The sequence below is a fragment of the Martes martes genome (genome assembly GCF_963455335.1).
Source record: "Martes martes genome assembly, chromosome: 16".
NCBI lineage: Eukaryota > Metazoa > Chordata > Mammalia > Carnivora > Mustelidae > Martes > Martes martes.
Window position 1 is genome coordinate 17,413,642 of NC_137904.1, and position 15,904 is coordinate 17,429,545.

Sequence of the window (15,904 nt, forward strand, 5' to 3'; positions counted from 1 at the left end):
TGGTAACATTTTATATTTTTACATATTTCTATCTAGTAGATATAATAATTTTGGAGTATTATTCCAGATTTTTTTCCTTACCATGGAAACATTCTGTTAAAATGATATAGTAGTTATTCAATATTTAAAAGAGATGAAATTGAGCTATTCAGTTGAACTAGGGGAGAGAGGTCTTGGTGACCTGCTGGCTAAGCCTTTCTCTTTGTGTTCCCCAGGTGATTCAGGCAAAGTATAGATTAAGAATTCCTGTTTTAAATCATCTTCATGCCTTACATTCTTTAACTAATTTTTCATGGGAGACTATGTTCCTTTTTTAAGCCAGAACTCTGCTTTCATTGTGGTATAATTTTATAAAATAATTCTCTATACTCTAAGGTCAATACTAAATGAGATCCAGAATCTCCACCTCCCAGCCTCCCTCTTAATGTCTCCTAGTTACCTCTCTCTGCATAAGATTCACATCATCTTAACCTTCCCCCACTCTTTATTTGTTTTCATGTCTTCTCTGTTTTCTGACTGGCCTGAGCTGAAATGGATTTTTCTAGCCCTTGCTACAAGAGTCTATTTTGTCTTTACCTGGGAATAAGAAATACCCAAGGGACCTAAAATTTTCCCCAGGAATGGGAAAAGAAGTTGAAAGCTAGTAAACAAGTTCAGAGTTTAAGGATGCCTCTTTTCTGTTTGGTATTTTCTGTTTGGTAATTTATATAATTTGGCTCGTAAAAAAACTTTGTATCTATGTTTTTATCCTACTCTGAACCTCATGACAATCCCAAGGAATAGATATGGTTATTATTTTGTAGACTGAAAAGCATGTTGTTCAATTTCTTGTCAAGTCACACAGTGTGTCAATTGTTGAATCTATGTAATATCCCAAATTGTGATTTTATTATTTCTTTTCATAGGCTTTCACTTTAGAAAGAAAGAGAGCACCCATTAATAACAAACCAAAACTAAACCAAACAAAACAATCCCCCCCCCCCCAACAACCCAGAAAACAAAACTCTCTTAGCTCCATTTACAGCATGGACTAGTTTTCCAACCTCAGTCCATTTGTGTCCTCAGTTGTCCTCTCCAAGCTATGGCATCCAAACCCACCATTTTCATCCTCAAGTACATTCTGATGACCTCCACCTCTCTGTCTGAAGTCAAGACTTTTCTACAGAGTTCCAAACTGTTATTGTCATCTGCCCTTTGGACATCTCCACTTGAGGCTCTATGAACTTTTCAAGCTCAACAGGCACAATATTGAACTCTTCATGTTCCTTCAAATCTGCTCTTTGTCCTTTATTCTATATCTTCATTTATGTCACTTTATACCCAGTTACCAGAACAGCCATACAATCTTTCATGACACATTTTCACTTAATATTGTATTTCTTAAAATAGTTTATTGTATCCATGAGGCAACTAAGGTAACACTAATTCTTATAATGGATAAATACTGAAATCTCAGTGCCATCATACAACAGATATATAGTGACAAGAAAAAAGATTAAATTAATGCACTTTCCTCCATAGCAGAAAATTCCATTAAAAAGAGAATGAAAAATAGACCCTATTCTCAATAGCAATGGAATTTATGTGCAATAATATAAGAAGAAAATTTTAAAACTACTGAAAGATATTAAAGAATACCACAATAAGTGGACATACACAATGACCCTGGATGTCTCCTTTTAAACAGATTGGGGAGAGTAATTTTATACACTAAAGTAGATTCATTTAAAATTGTGCATTTTGATCAGTTTTGAAACCTCATTATTTTAACAACATCAGTTATCCTAATACAATCAGTACAATCCAAGTTAAATTCTCAAAAGAATTATTTTTGTGGAAACTCACAAGCTTATATTGATGTTTGACACATTTGACCACATAAATAGAGGAAACTTATCTAGGACAAAAGATAACATAAACAAACTTGAAGGAAAATTGACAGACAGTAATATGCCTAAAACACAAGATTAAAATTCAGAATATACAAAGAACACTTACAAGTCATATAAAAATAAACTGAATACCTTGAATAGCCAAAGCAATCTTGAAAAAGAAAAACAAACCTGGAGGTGTAACAATTCCAGATTTCAAGGTATATTACAAAGCTGCAGTGATCAAAACTGTAGATACTGGCACAAAAATAGATACACAGATCAATGGAGTAGAACATAAAACCCCAAAATAAACCCACAATTATATGGTCACTTAATCTTTGATAAAGGAAGAAAGAATATCTAATAGGAATAATACAGTCTCTTCAACAAATGGTGTTGGCAAAATTGGACAGCCACATGCAGAAGAAGGAAACAGGACCACTTTCCTAAAGCATACACAAAAATAAATTCAAAATGGACTAAAGACCTAACTGTGAGCCCTGAAACCATAAAAATCCTAGAAGAGAGGAAAGGCAGTGATATTTTTTGACATCTGCTGTAGCAACATTTTTCTACATATGTCTCCTGTGGCAGGGGTTATAAAAGCAAAAATAAACTATTGGTACTACATCAAAATGAAAAGCTTCTGCACAGCAAAGGAAACAACCAATAAAACTAAAAGACAACCAACAGAATGGGAGAAGATATTTGCGAGTGACATATCTGATAAAGGGTTGGTATTCAAAATAAAGAACTGATACAACTCAACACCCCAAAACCAAAAAATCCAATTAAAAACAAGCAAAAAGAAGACATACAGATGGCTAACAGACATGTGAAAAGATGCTTAACGTCACTCACTATTAGGGGACTCCAAATAAAAAATACAGTGAACTATCACCTCACACTTGTCAGAAAGGCTAAAGATCAGCAACGCAAGAAGCAACAAGAGTTGACAAGGATGTGAAGAAAAAGGAAGCCTCTTGCACTCTAGGTGGAACACAAACTGGTGCAACCACTGTGGAAAACAGCATGGAGTTTTCTCAAAAAGTTAAAAGTGGAACTGTCCTATGGTCCAATACTTGCTCTACTATTTACCTCCCAAAATACAAAAACACTGATTCAAAGGGACAAAGGGATACACACATCCCTATGTTTATAGCAGTGTATTTACAATAACCAAATGATGGAAGCAGCTCAATTGTCCATCAGTAGATGAATGGTTAAAAAAAATATATGGTAAATATATACACACAATGGAATATTTTTCAGCCTCTTAATTACAGAGAACTGATGGTTACCAGAGGGGAAGTGTGCAGGAGGATGGGTGAAATAGGTGATGGGGATTAAAGAGTTGTAATGAGCACTGGGTGATGTATTGAATTGTTAAATCATTATATTGTATACCTGAAATTAATATAATGGTCTATGTTAACTATACTGAAATTAGAATAAAAACTTAATACATAAAAAATATTAACAGAAAATCCATGAAGATCTCAGGAAACAAACTGGGGGTTGATGGAGTGGGGGTGTGTGGGAGGGATGGGTGGCTGGGTGATGTACATTGGATGTATGTGCTGTGGTGCGCACTGTGAATTATGTAAGACTGATGAATCACAGACCTGTAACCCTGAAACAAACAAAACATTATATGTTAATGAAAAAAAGAAAATTCATGAAGAATAAACAGTATGGGGGTGCCTGAGTGGCTCAGTGGGTTAAAGCCTCTGCCTTTGGCTCAGGTCATGATCCCAGGGACCTGGGATCAAGCCCCACATCAGGCTCTCTGCTCGGCAGGGAGCCTGCTTCCTCCTCTCTCTCTCTCTGCCTGCCTCTCTGCCTACTTGTGATCTCTCTCACTCTCTGTCAAATAAATAAATAAAATCTTAAAAAAAAAAAGAAGAAACAGTATGTAAAGATGTTTGACTTCAATGATAACCAGGAAAAAGAAAATTGAAAAACTAACAATTGATAATTGAAAGGCCACATAATTGACAAATATATAAATGATTGAATTTCTATTTTAATAGTGAAATGTGGGAATAGAGATTTTAAGAGATAAAATCCTGTGTCATTACGCCTGTGACATTCAAAACAAAAGCTACAAGCTTAATTTCAAATTAGTTTGTTTTGTTTATACTCCATCAGTTGCTCAAATCTGTTCATATCTCATTCATTCATATTTATAGCACATATCAACTCTCTCTCTCCCTTCTAATCATTACCCCCACCCCCCTTCCTCTTTCTTTCTCTCCTTTTCTTTCTTCTTCTTTTTAAAATGGCTGATCCATGTTGAATCACTATATTGTACACCTGAAATTAATGTAACACTGTATGTTAAAAGAAATTAAAAACTTAAAAAAATAAGTAAAATGGCCGATCTATTTAAGATAACTTTCAGTCATCAAGACAGCCACCAAATTCAGCATTTAAGATCTCCTAGAAACAAGAATATTTTCATACATAATTACAATACCATTATCACACCTGAGATATTAAACATTAATATACATATATTTAATACAATCTATATACACATTTCTCCAATGATAAAGACTTGGTTTGGAGGGGGGGCACATGGGTGGCTCAGTGGTTAAGCATCTGCCTTGGCTCAGGTCCTGATCCCAGGCTCCTGGGATTGAGCTCTGCATCAGGCTCCCTGCTCAGCGGCAAGCCTGCTTCTCCCTCTCCCACTCCCCCTGTTTGTGTTCCCTCTCTGTGTCTCTGTCAAATAAATAAATAAAATCTTTTAAAAAAATATTTGTTTTTTATTAGATGTTTGTTAACATATAATTCACATACTATACCATTTATCCATTTAAAGTATAAAATTAATTTGTATATACTCAGAATTGTGTAACCATCACCATAATCAATTTTAGAACATTTTCATTAACCCGCCCAAAAAATCTCATTATCACTACCCATTTTTCCCTAGCAATCACCAGCTTACTTGGTGGATTTGCCTGTTCTTGATATTTCATATAAATCACATCATATAATATGTTGCTCTTGGGATTGTCTTCTTTTAATTGGCATAATGTTTTCAAGGTTTATCCATATTATGGTATGTAACAGTACTTTATTTTATTGCTGAAAAATATTCCACTGTCTGGATACACCACATTCTTTATCCAGTCATCAGTTGATGGTGGTTTCCACATTGGGGCTGTTGTGACTGGTGCTGCTATGAATATTCATGTACAAGTTTTTGTTAGTACTTCAGTTTTTTAGGTATATACTGTTGGGTCCCCAATGTTGGGTCCCCCAATAATGGGTCTGTGATTAAAGGAGCGAGCCTGATACAAAGCGAAGGTCAAGCAAAGCTTTATTTCATGCCAAGCATCGAGAATCAAACCGACCGGCTGGCAGAGAGAGCTTGACCCCTCCCTGCCTCACAGACTAACTTTTATAGAGCAAAGACCATGTGGTTGAGCCTGGCCACACACAGGTAGCCAATGAGATTGCAATACACAGAGAAAGCTGCACAGTCATGCTAGGTCACACACGGGTGGCCAATTGAACTACAATTCACCCCATAGTAGACATTTGAACTAGCCTATCACCTTGGTGAAAATTGGTGCCCAAAAGCGGGGCCCACACTCCTTGGTAGCTAGGGAGACAGTATGCACGCTTTACTGATTGGATGTCTCCACCAGACCTGACTCATCCCTGCATTTGGGCTGTTATCTCCACCTGACCTGACCCGCCCTTGTATTGGGCTTTGTTACCTGGGACTGGTTTCCCGGACTTGCTTTTAAGTAATTTCCCCTGGGGGGGGGGGCAGGGTCAATTTAAGTTTTACTGCATAAACAACAAAATGGCTGTTCAACCGAGGTGGGGCCGCTCTGCCTAAATAGGCCCTTACAATACCAAGGAGGGGAATTGCTGGATCACATGGCAGTTCTATGTTTAACATTTTGAGGAATCACCAAACTGTATCACTCACCTTCCCTTCTTCCAAATGACCCTAATCTTCTGCCTTCTTCCTAGCACCTGCGCTATACCTCAGCCACACTGAACTTCCTTTGCTTTTAAAAAGCTCCAGGCTCTCTCACCTCTGAGTTTTTCCATATGCTATTTCCTCTCTAGATACTTTCATTTTTTCTGGAGAACTTCTCAGATTCTGCTTAAACTTCATCAAAAAAAAACTCTTCTCTGACCTAACAGATAAGGTTAGGTGTCCTTAATATGTACTCTTAACACATCTAGTATTTTCCCTATGATAACATTTGTGATGCTTGGCAGTAGCTTGTTTAGTTACCACATCTGCCAGCTATCTAGCTGCTCTTTGAGGGCAGGAACCATGTCTACCTTGGTTTTTCCCACAGTTGTGAGCTCAGTGCCTTGCACATGGTAGGTACCCAGTAAATATTTCTAGAAGAAATGCATTAATGAACTAATAGATTAAGGATTTCCTGGGTGAATCAATTGATACAATGCTTGCTATCATGGGGCTTAAAGCCCACCTGAGAAGAGAAGTTTGGTATATGTGGAAGAAATCATTGGACAACATATAACAGTGGTGACCAAGTGCTACAGTATTTGACTCTGATAACTGTTGTAGCAGACAAATATTGGCAGAAGGTAAAGAAGGGAGATATTAGTGTGGGCTGCAATGGCTTGGGAAAGCTTTCTTGAGATCAGACTTAGAGTAAACACAGAATTTTGTCTCAGGGTATGACTTACTCAGAAATGTGCAGGAGTAAGGGTGGATGGAAGGACTGGGTTTGTTAATGAGTTTCTTTGGGACCCAGGGATCCCAGGGGTCAGAGCTTTATAGAAGAGAGGAGTTGGAAGACAATGGCAGGGCCTCTAGCTGATGGGGAAGTAATAAATAGGAGGCAGGCTCTGGAGCCACACTAAGACAAGCTGGGTAAGCTGGGAGAGGGTTCAGAAGAGGTAGTTACTCCAAAAAAATCCTTTAACAGATTAAATTAAGATTCCATAATTATACAGTGCAACTCTTGCAGGATAATTTAGAAGTCATCAGCCTCATTGTTTTCCTCTCTCAACAGTGATTCCTGTCTCTGAGTATAACTGGGAATCATCAGAGCTATTAGTGGGAAAAAATAAATGGTATGTTTGTGGAGTACTTTATACTTTGCAAGTGCCAATCATTCCAAACCTGCAATTTTGCAAGGTAGGTAAGATTCATTAATGATGGAGTGTAAGGTTGGAAGAGTTCAACAATTTGCCAAGGTCACAGGCCAGTAAATGATGGAGTCTGATTCCTGTGGGCTCCTAAATGTTTTGCTTGGGGGTGAGGTAAACAGAGTGTAAAAGACCATTTTGGGAGCTCCTTTCCATGAAGCCAGTTTTCCTCACCCTCCATTGAGTTATCCTAGTATTAGTATCTTTAGCTAGGAATCGATTTAACTTATAACTTCAGAGGAAATCCTCACTCTTTGGGTCCCAAATGTTTGTCCCTTCTGGGCCAGTAGTTTCTTCCACCCCACAATACCCCTTTCCACTTACTTTACTTGCACCAAGGTGTTCTGCTCATGGATAGTGTGGGGGATAGAGATGAGAGTAGGGGTACTTGGGAAAATACTGCATCCTCATCACAGAACTTAACGATGGCAGTAGTAAATCTTACCAATGCCACACTTGGTCTTAACTTTCTTTGGCAGAATAAATTAGGTACTGTTGTGTTCCTATTAAGCTGATTGGGGAACTCTGATTAACGGAGATTAAGTTTCTTGGCCAGCACACACACACACACACACACACACACAAAACCCAAAAAATGGAAATCTTGCCATTTGCAACAACATGGATGGAACTAGAGGGTATTATGCTGAGCGAAATAAGTTAATCAGAGAAAGACAATTATCATATGATCTCACTGATACGAGGAATTTGAGAAAAAAGACAGAGGATCATAGGGGAAGGGAGGGAAAAATGAAACAAAACCAGAGAGGGAGACAAACCATAAGAGACTCTTAATCTCAAGAAATAAACTGAGGGTTGCTGGAGGGGAAAGGGGTGAGAGGGAGGGGATAGCTGGGTGAGGGACATTGGGAAGGGTATGTGATATGAGAAAATATGTTTTTAAAATAAACTAAATTTTAAAAAAAGTTTCTTGGTCAGGTCATGGTACAGGTATGGGTGTAGTAAGGTGATCCCAGGTTGATTGGTTCCAGGGCCCAGCACTTAAATCCTATGTATGCACACTGGGGTCCTCCCAAACTCAGCTGCTTACCCTGCTGTCCATCTCATTCCTTCTCCCTTCTAACTCTTGCTTTTCTGACTAGTTTCCCCTGGGTCAATCAAGTCTTTTTTTTTTTTTTTTTAAAGTCTTGAAAGAGAAAACAGACAAGATTTTCATGTGGGTTAGGATAGTATTAATCCAGGTAACAAAGAAATTAAAGTGGAGGAGCCATTTTTCTGGTAATTCAAGTGTTTGGAACTGGATCTGAAGTTCTGGGGCCTGGGTTCTAGTGCCTACTGACGATGAGAGAACATCTAGTGCCTTCTAATCTGTAGCAACTCAGACTTTCATGCCATTCTGCAGTTTGGGGAACCCCCCCCCCCATGGTTCTCAATGGTTCCCATGCTGTGGCAGGTGCAGAACATGGGCTCAGATCAGTTTTGGCTCATTACCTCCTTTGCCACACCACTGAGGTGGGTGGTTGAGGGCATGTGTAAACTGGGTGGGCAAACAAATAGAGGGGCTTTTCTTTGGAGTAGGAGTGCTGGGTGCAGTTTGGTGAGAAGGATGCAGGGGCTGATGGTTATGAGGCGGTAGAGCCCCACTTGGTTTTGCACACTCCTTGCTCCAGATAAAGCTGGTGGAGAGGCAGCTTGGGAGAATACACACACACACACACACACACACACACACATTCACACTTTCATACAAATTATTCTTAATTTTAAAAAGGTAAAACAAAAGCAATGTGAAAATGGGAAACCAAACTGTTGTCTCAGAATTCATTCTCCTGGGCCTGCCCATTGATCCAGATCAGCGAGACCTGTTCTATGCCCTGTTCCTGGCCATGTATGTTACCACCGTCCTAGGGAATCTTCTCATCATCATCCTCATTCGTCTGGACTCCCAACTCCACATGCCCATGTATTTGTTTCTCAGCAATTTATCCTTCTCTGACCTCTGCTTCTCATCTGTCACAATGCCCAAATTGCTGCAGAACATGCAGAGCCAAGTCTCCTCCATCCCCTATGCTGGCTGCCTGACCCAGATGTACTTTTTCCTGCTTTTTGCAGACCTGGAGAGCTTCCTCTTGGTGGCCATGGCCTATGACCGCTATGTGGCCATCTGCTTCCCCCTGCACTACACCACCATCATGAGCCCCAAGCTCTGTCTCTCCCTGGTGGTGCTGTCCTGGCTGCTGACTACTTTTATCTCATTATTGCACACCCTGCTCATGGCTCGGCTGTCTTTCTGTGCTGATAATGTGATCCCTCACTTTTTCTGTGACATGTCAGCTCTGCTAAAGTTGGCCTGCTCTGACATTCAAATAAATGAAATGGTAATCTTTATTTTGGGAGGGCTCATCATTATTGTTCCATTTCTGTTGATCTCTTCATCCTATGCACGAATTGTGTCCTCCATCCTCAAGGTCCCTTCTGGCAGGGGCATCCGCAAGACCTTCTCCACCTGTGGCTCCCACCTCTCTGTGGTGTCTCTCTTCTATGGGACAATCATTGGCCTCTATTTGTGCCCATCAGCTAATAATTCTACTGTTAAGGAGACTGTCATGGCTGTGATGTACACTGTTGTCACCCCCATGCTGAACCCCTTCATCTACAGCCTGAGGAATCAGGACATAAAGGGAGCCTTGGGAAGAGCCTTTTCAAAGTGGTCAATACAGCTTTTTTGGGACAGAGACTCTAAAGATTAAAGTATGTTTTCAAACAGTAGATGTAATACTGACAATGAGTAGTGTCTGTAAAGTCTAGTGGTACCCATACTAATTCAGCCCTAATAGCACCTCTGGGGTTTTTCCCACATGTCACTAGTGGTGGGTCCATTGTACCTCTTGGGTTTACCACAGTTTCTGGGGGTGATGTACAACAAGACTGACATGTAGTGGACACTTAGAAATTATTATTCAAATTTGAATAAATACAACTCTAACCTTAGTGTTTACTGCACAAAGAGAAAAATGTTCAGTAGTTCCTAATTCTCTAAGAAGTAAATCCAAATTTCTCAACCACTTCAGTGCTTTGCTTCTGACAAATATGTTTATTCCATGAAGAATATCTTCTAATTTATTATGTACATCCTTTTGTAAATTTATACTCTCCCAAGGATCATCATTTCTTCCCTTGTTGACCTATTCTGTACTTAATTTTCATTTCACCTTTTTAATGACCACATTCTAAAATTTCCTTTTCCTTTGATTTGTCTATCACTTGTCAGTTAATGACAGATTACTTCTTTTGATAATATTTATATTTTGGATGAAAATTTTTTTTAAGATTTTATTTATTTATTTGACAGAGAGAGAGGTCACAAGTAGGCAGAGAGAGGCAAAGAGAGAGGAAGGGAAGCAGGTTCCCTGCCTAGCAGAGAGCCTGATGTGGGGCTCGATCCCAGGACCCTGGGATCATGACCTGAGCCGAAGGCAGAGCCTTTAACCCACTGAGCCACCCAGGTGCCCCTTGGATGAGCATTTATCTTTTGAATTAAAATCACATGATAAGCAATGAACCATGATTCTGTTATGAATTGTTAATTTATAGAAACTAAAATGGAAACCCATATACAGCCTAAGGTAGCACAAATAGTGACAGAGGGATTAGAATCTATTTATTACTCTCAGGTGGATTTTTCCTCTGAAATATCATGCTAAAATTTTGTGATGCTTTCTTCATTTATTTCTTTTTTATGAAGTTTAAGTGTCTTGAAGACAGGTGCTCTCTAATCTCTTCACTGATGAGTTCAGTGCCTTGTACTCGCTAAATGTAGAATAGTAATTGATTTTATTTGAATGCATTTTCATATGTGTCTTGAAATTAATGTGTGCCTTTAAAAAATCTCACCTTTTAAAAGAAGTCTTCCTAATAATTTCAACTGTGACCTTATTTCTTCTTCAAAAATTTTTATTGATTCAAAAAGAAAACATTCTCATTGAAAATTATCCAAACGATAAAGAAAGAAATAATAAAGTGAGGATGTGAGGGTTCCCCAAAGTCCTGCTCTCCCCATGAAGGCAGTTAAAGATTGGGGAATATTCAATATGCATAGATATTTTCTATGCAAAGACTAACTTTGCATGTAATAAATGAGATTAAATTATGCATTCCATTTTTTCATGTTGTTACATAAAATATATTTTGAGTTCATTATTTCATATAAAGACATATAATCCTTTTAGAATCTGTATAGTGTTTTGTTGAATGGATGCGTTAACCATAACTTATTTAAATAATCTGGGTTGTTTTCAGTTCTTTATTATTTTGAACAATACTTCAATTTTATTGCCTGGGCCATATGTTTTCTTGTGGACTTGTGCTTTGATTCTAAGGACACATTCTTAGAAATGGGCTTACTAGATCAAAAACATGTTATAATTGGGTAGAAGTTTCCAAATTGCCTCCAAGGAATTCTGCTAACGTATACTCCTTCCAAAAGTGAATGAACATAGCTGTTTCTTTACATGTTATCAACACTGGATTTTTTGTTCTCCAACTATTTATCAACCTAATATCAAAACATGAGATTTTACTATTTTTTTAAAGATTTATTTATTTATTTGAGAGAGAGAGAAAGAAAAAAAAAATTGAGCAGGGGGAGGGGCAGAGGGAAAGAATTTCCAGCAGACACCCCACTGAGCGAGGAGGCCAAGACAGGGCTCCATCTCAGGACCCTGGGATCATGACCTGAGATAAAATCAAGAGCCAGCTGCTTAACCTACTGAGCCACCCACGCACCCCAAGATTTTACTATTTTACTATTTTTAAATTGAATTTCTATACATATCAATAAGGTCAAACGTCTTTTTATATTAACTACTGTTCCTTGAGCATGTAATTTGAGCACGTCCTTTGCCTTAAGTCAATTTTCTTTTTTCTTGTGATGCCACTTTACCTATCTTGTAAACCACATTTCCCTCAGTCTGTTCAACTTCTGACTTGGTAGTGATGCATTTTTCCCTCACTAAGATCATAAACTTCAAAGTAGACAAGTAAGTTGATTTTTATTTCTTGATGTATATTTTTTCTTTGACATGCTTGGAAAAGGCTTTTCTATCCCCAAATTAATGTTATTATTATCATTATCATCATTATTATTATCTCACTATTTTTTCTAGTTCTTGCACAGTTTTAGTTTCTATATCTCTACTTTGATCCACCCAAAATTTTAAGGGGCAACTACCCGTTTTCTCTTCCCCCCTTCCTTATTGTCTTCACCTTCACAGATATGAAAAATTGATTTTATAATGTCCTAAGGCTCATGTACACCTCCTTATTATATTATTATTATTTTATGCATTTCTGGACTTATTATATTGACGTCATCCTATCTATAACAGTACATGTTAGGTACCTTACGTGACAAGCCCTTCTCTATATTCTTCTCTTCCAAAACTTTCCTGACATTTTTCCTTTCACATATGTTTTAGATTTATTTTGTTAAATTCCAATTAAAAAAAAAACCTATTGGGAAATTAACTGGAGTTATGTTGAATTATTACATTCATTTATGAATTAAAATTGGCTATTTATACAGTTGTCTTAAAAACTATAAATAACAAATATCTTTCCATTTACTCCAAGTTTTCATTTATCAGTTAAATTCTGTAGACTTCTTAATTTGGTATATTGCTGTATATTACTTTCTACATTTATTCCTAGGTATTTATTCCTAGGTATTTTACATTTTAAAAAATGTAAAAATGTAAAAACTGTAAAAAAAAATGAGGGGTCACTATTGTGTTTTTAGACAAGTAATTTTTTTACATAGGAGTTACTGATTGTTTTGTATATCAATTTTACAGTAGTCCATCTTATTAAATTCTCTTTTATTTTCTAATAAGGATTTTCAATTAAATATTTAAGCACTGAAGATACACAATCAAAGCTAATATCAGTATTGGTAAGTATGAATATTTTTTCAAATACTTAGTTCTGTTATTTTTCTTTTCTAATTGCATTTGAATACCATTTCGAAAACGACATAAAATAATGATTATTCTAAGGAGAGTTCAGATGTTAGTGTAAGGCCCTACTCTTTATCCTTCAATAGTTTTGGATATCGAAGGGCATAGTTAACTTTCCCAACTTGTTTGGAGGTATTTTTGAAGAAGGCCCTTTGCAGAAGGGCCCACCAATGCATGGAGCCGCCATATCATGACAGCGCTAGTCTACAGAAGAGAGCCTAAAATTCTGTCTCTACCTCAGCATGCACACAAATGAGATGAACCATGAGAGACTCTGGACTCTGAGAAACAAATTGAGGGTTTTGGAGGGGAGGGAGGTAGGGGTTTGGGTAAGCCTGGTGGTGGGTATTATGGAAGGCATGTATTGCATGGAGCACTGGGTGTGGTGCATAAACAATGAATTTTGGAACACTGAAAATAAATATAAATAAATAAATAAATACATGCACACAAATGCAAATCTTCTCAACCATGTTGGGCCATGAAGATCTGAAAAGTTCTTACACACACTGATGGAGTGCAGATGGAATTGAGAGTTAGTGTATCTCCAGGGACTCTCAGGATAATGAGGGAGGAGACCATATAGCAGCAGCTCAAGTCAGAGCTCAGAACCAGAAAGAAGACATTGCTGAGTCTAACAGAATTGGTTTCTCTAAGCCTGTTTCCTCTCTTGTGCAATGAGAATAATAATATATTCCTCCCGGAATCTTGTGAGGTTTAAAGGAAACATATGCGTAGAGTACTTACGTTAGTCCTCACTAAAGATTATCTTTTATTATTTTTAGTACAAGGATATCATTACACTATTGTAATAGTGAAACATTGGGAAGGCATAACTATAAATAAGGGGCTGCTTAAACTGAAGATAAAAATGAAGAAGTTCTATTTGTAGGGATAAGAAAAGATCTCCTGGACTATTATTTCGTGAAAAGGGAAATTGCAGAATATGTAGAGAGAGAGACTACTATTTATGTGTCAAAAGCAGGGAGAGAAAGGTGGAGGAGGTATTGAACTGGTAACTGGGATAAAGGTGGAGATCGGATTGAATGATAGTTAAGAAGAATTTTATCTTTATTTCTATTTTTGAGTTCTTGCCATGAAAATGATGGATATATTATCTAGGGAATAGAATTAAAAAAAATTTATAAAAATTACATCTTCCCTTAAGTTTCCAGAAAAAGAGTCTGAAGGTGGTGTGGTCTACACTGCAGCACCCTATCCCCCTAAAAACAAACAAACAACAACAACAAAAAGGAACTCTTTTAAAAACCTTATTACACTGCTTCTTGGGTTTCCTCTCCATCCACTAGGCTGCTGCCAGCCACACTCTTCCCTCCTCCTCTCCAGAAGCTACAAGACTCATTCCCTAGTACCCTGATTGTTCCCTTCGCTTTTCCAAAATTTAAAAGTAATCTCTATTTTTTAAACATTCAGACAATGAGGAAATGAATTTAGCTTATTGCTCTGTACCCATTCCTGTAAAATAAACATATTGCCACCTTTGCTTCAGGTCTAATTTTTAATTTAACCATAAATAAGATGCTGCAGGATCAAAACTGCTAACGCTTTGCAAAGCTAGAAAAGGGGGTGGGGAGGTTCTTTTGTAATTGTTCTTATTCTTGAAATGCCTGTTAATCAGGAACTGCCCTCACAACTCTTGGGACACAGCCCTCCACCTGAGTCCCCTTTTTAGGGCGCCCTTGACCTCCTTGTTGCGAAGGCTGTAGATGAAAGGGTTCAAGGTTGGTGTGAGCACTGCGTAGACCACGCTGGCCAGGCGGTCGTAGCGGGCTGAGTAGGCAGACGATGGCCGGAAATAGACAGAAAGGACAGAGCCAAAGAAGAGCGACACCACCACCAGGTGGGCCCCACAGGTGGAGAAGGCGCGGCGCCGGCCCCCCGCTGACCGCACTCCCAGCACTGCAACGAGGATGCGAGCATAGGAGAGCGACACGAGGAGCAGCGGGGTGAGCACCACGGCCAGGCCCTCGGAGAAGATGGCAGTTTCCGCGGCCGCCGTGTCCGAGGTCGCCAAGCTCAGCATCACGGTCATGTCACAGAAGAAGTGGCGAACAGGGGCGGGGCACGGGTAGGAGAGAGCAGAGATGAGCAGCGTGTGAAGCAGTGAGTGCAGGTGGGCCACTGTCCAGGACGCGGCCACCAGTGCTGTGCAGCGCCAGGGCGTCATGACCACCCGGTAGTGCAAGGGGCGGCAGACGGCCACCGCGCGGTCATATGACATGGCTGCCAGCAGGTAGCTCTCGGTGATGCCCAGAGCCACGAAGAAGTACATCTGTGCAAAGCATCCCTGGAAGGACACGGCCTGGCCCGGGTGGAGCAGGCCGGCCAACAGTCTGGGGACCGTGACAGTAGTAAAGCAGACGTCCACAAGGCTTAGGTGACCCAAGAAATAGTACATAGGGGAGCGGAGGGCCCCATCCGATCTCACCACCACCACCATGGTCAGGTTGCCCAGCGCATTGAGCAGGAAGACACCAAGGAAGAGCAGGAAGAGCAGCGGGTGGATGTCGGTTCCATCCACTAGGCCCAGGAGGAGGAATTCCGGGGCTGATGTGAAGTTGGCCAGGGCCATGGAGCGGCGGGATAGGCGGGGCTGCAGAGAGCACAGAGGAGGAGCAGGCCTAAGTTCTGGCACCTCTAGCTAGGCTTCTGCATGTCCGGGTTCGTGTCCTATTTTCAAATCTCTGCTTGCTAAAAAGGCTTGGAAACCACAAAGTCCCCCCCCCCCCCATTTTATGAAGAAACGGAATCTCAGAAGGGTGTCTTAAGGCCTTGGGTGCTTTCAAGCTGGGAGTAAATCAGATCTGATTTTGAGACCTGTCTCTACCACTCAGGTGGTGTGACCCCTCTGAATGTTTCTTTTTCTTTCCTTGAGGA

At 39.4% G+C, this 15,904-nt stretch overlaps 2 protein-coding genes across 2 annotated transcripts; one reads left to right on the plus strand and one right to left on the minus strand.

Annotated features, from left to right (window-relative positions):
- Window positions 1-8,785: 8,785 nt before the first annotated feature.
- LOC308357127 (olfactory receptor-like protein DTMT) lies at window positions 8,786-9,742 on the plus strand (the record flags this gene model as incomplete). The annotated part of the gene is made up of 1 exon (XM_080826612.1): window positions 8,786-9,742. The coding sequence occupies one exon, from the start codon at window positions 8,786-8,788 to the stop codon at window positions 9,740-9,742; it is 957 nt and encodes a 318-aa protein (XP_080682738.1).
- A 4,912-nt stretch (window positions 9,743-14,654) lies between these two features.
- Window positions 14,655-15,599, minus strand: OR1R1 (olfactory receptor family 1 subfamily R member 1; the record flags this gene model as incomplete). The annotated part of the gene is made up of 1 exon (XM_080827155.1): window positions 14,655-15,599. The coding sequence occupies one exon, from the start codon at window positions 15,597-15,599 to the stop codon at window positions 14,655-14,657; it is 945 nt and encodes a 314-aa protein (XP_080683281.1).
- Between the last annotated feature and the right edge of the window lie 305 nt (window positions 15,600-15,904).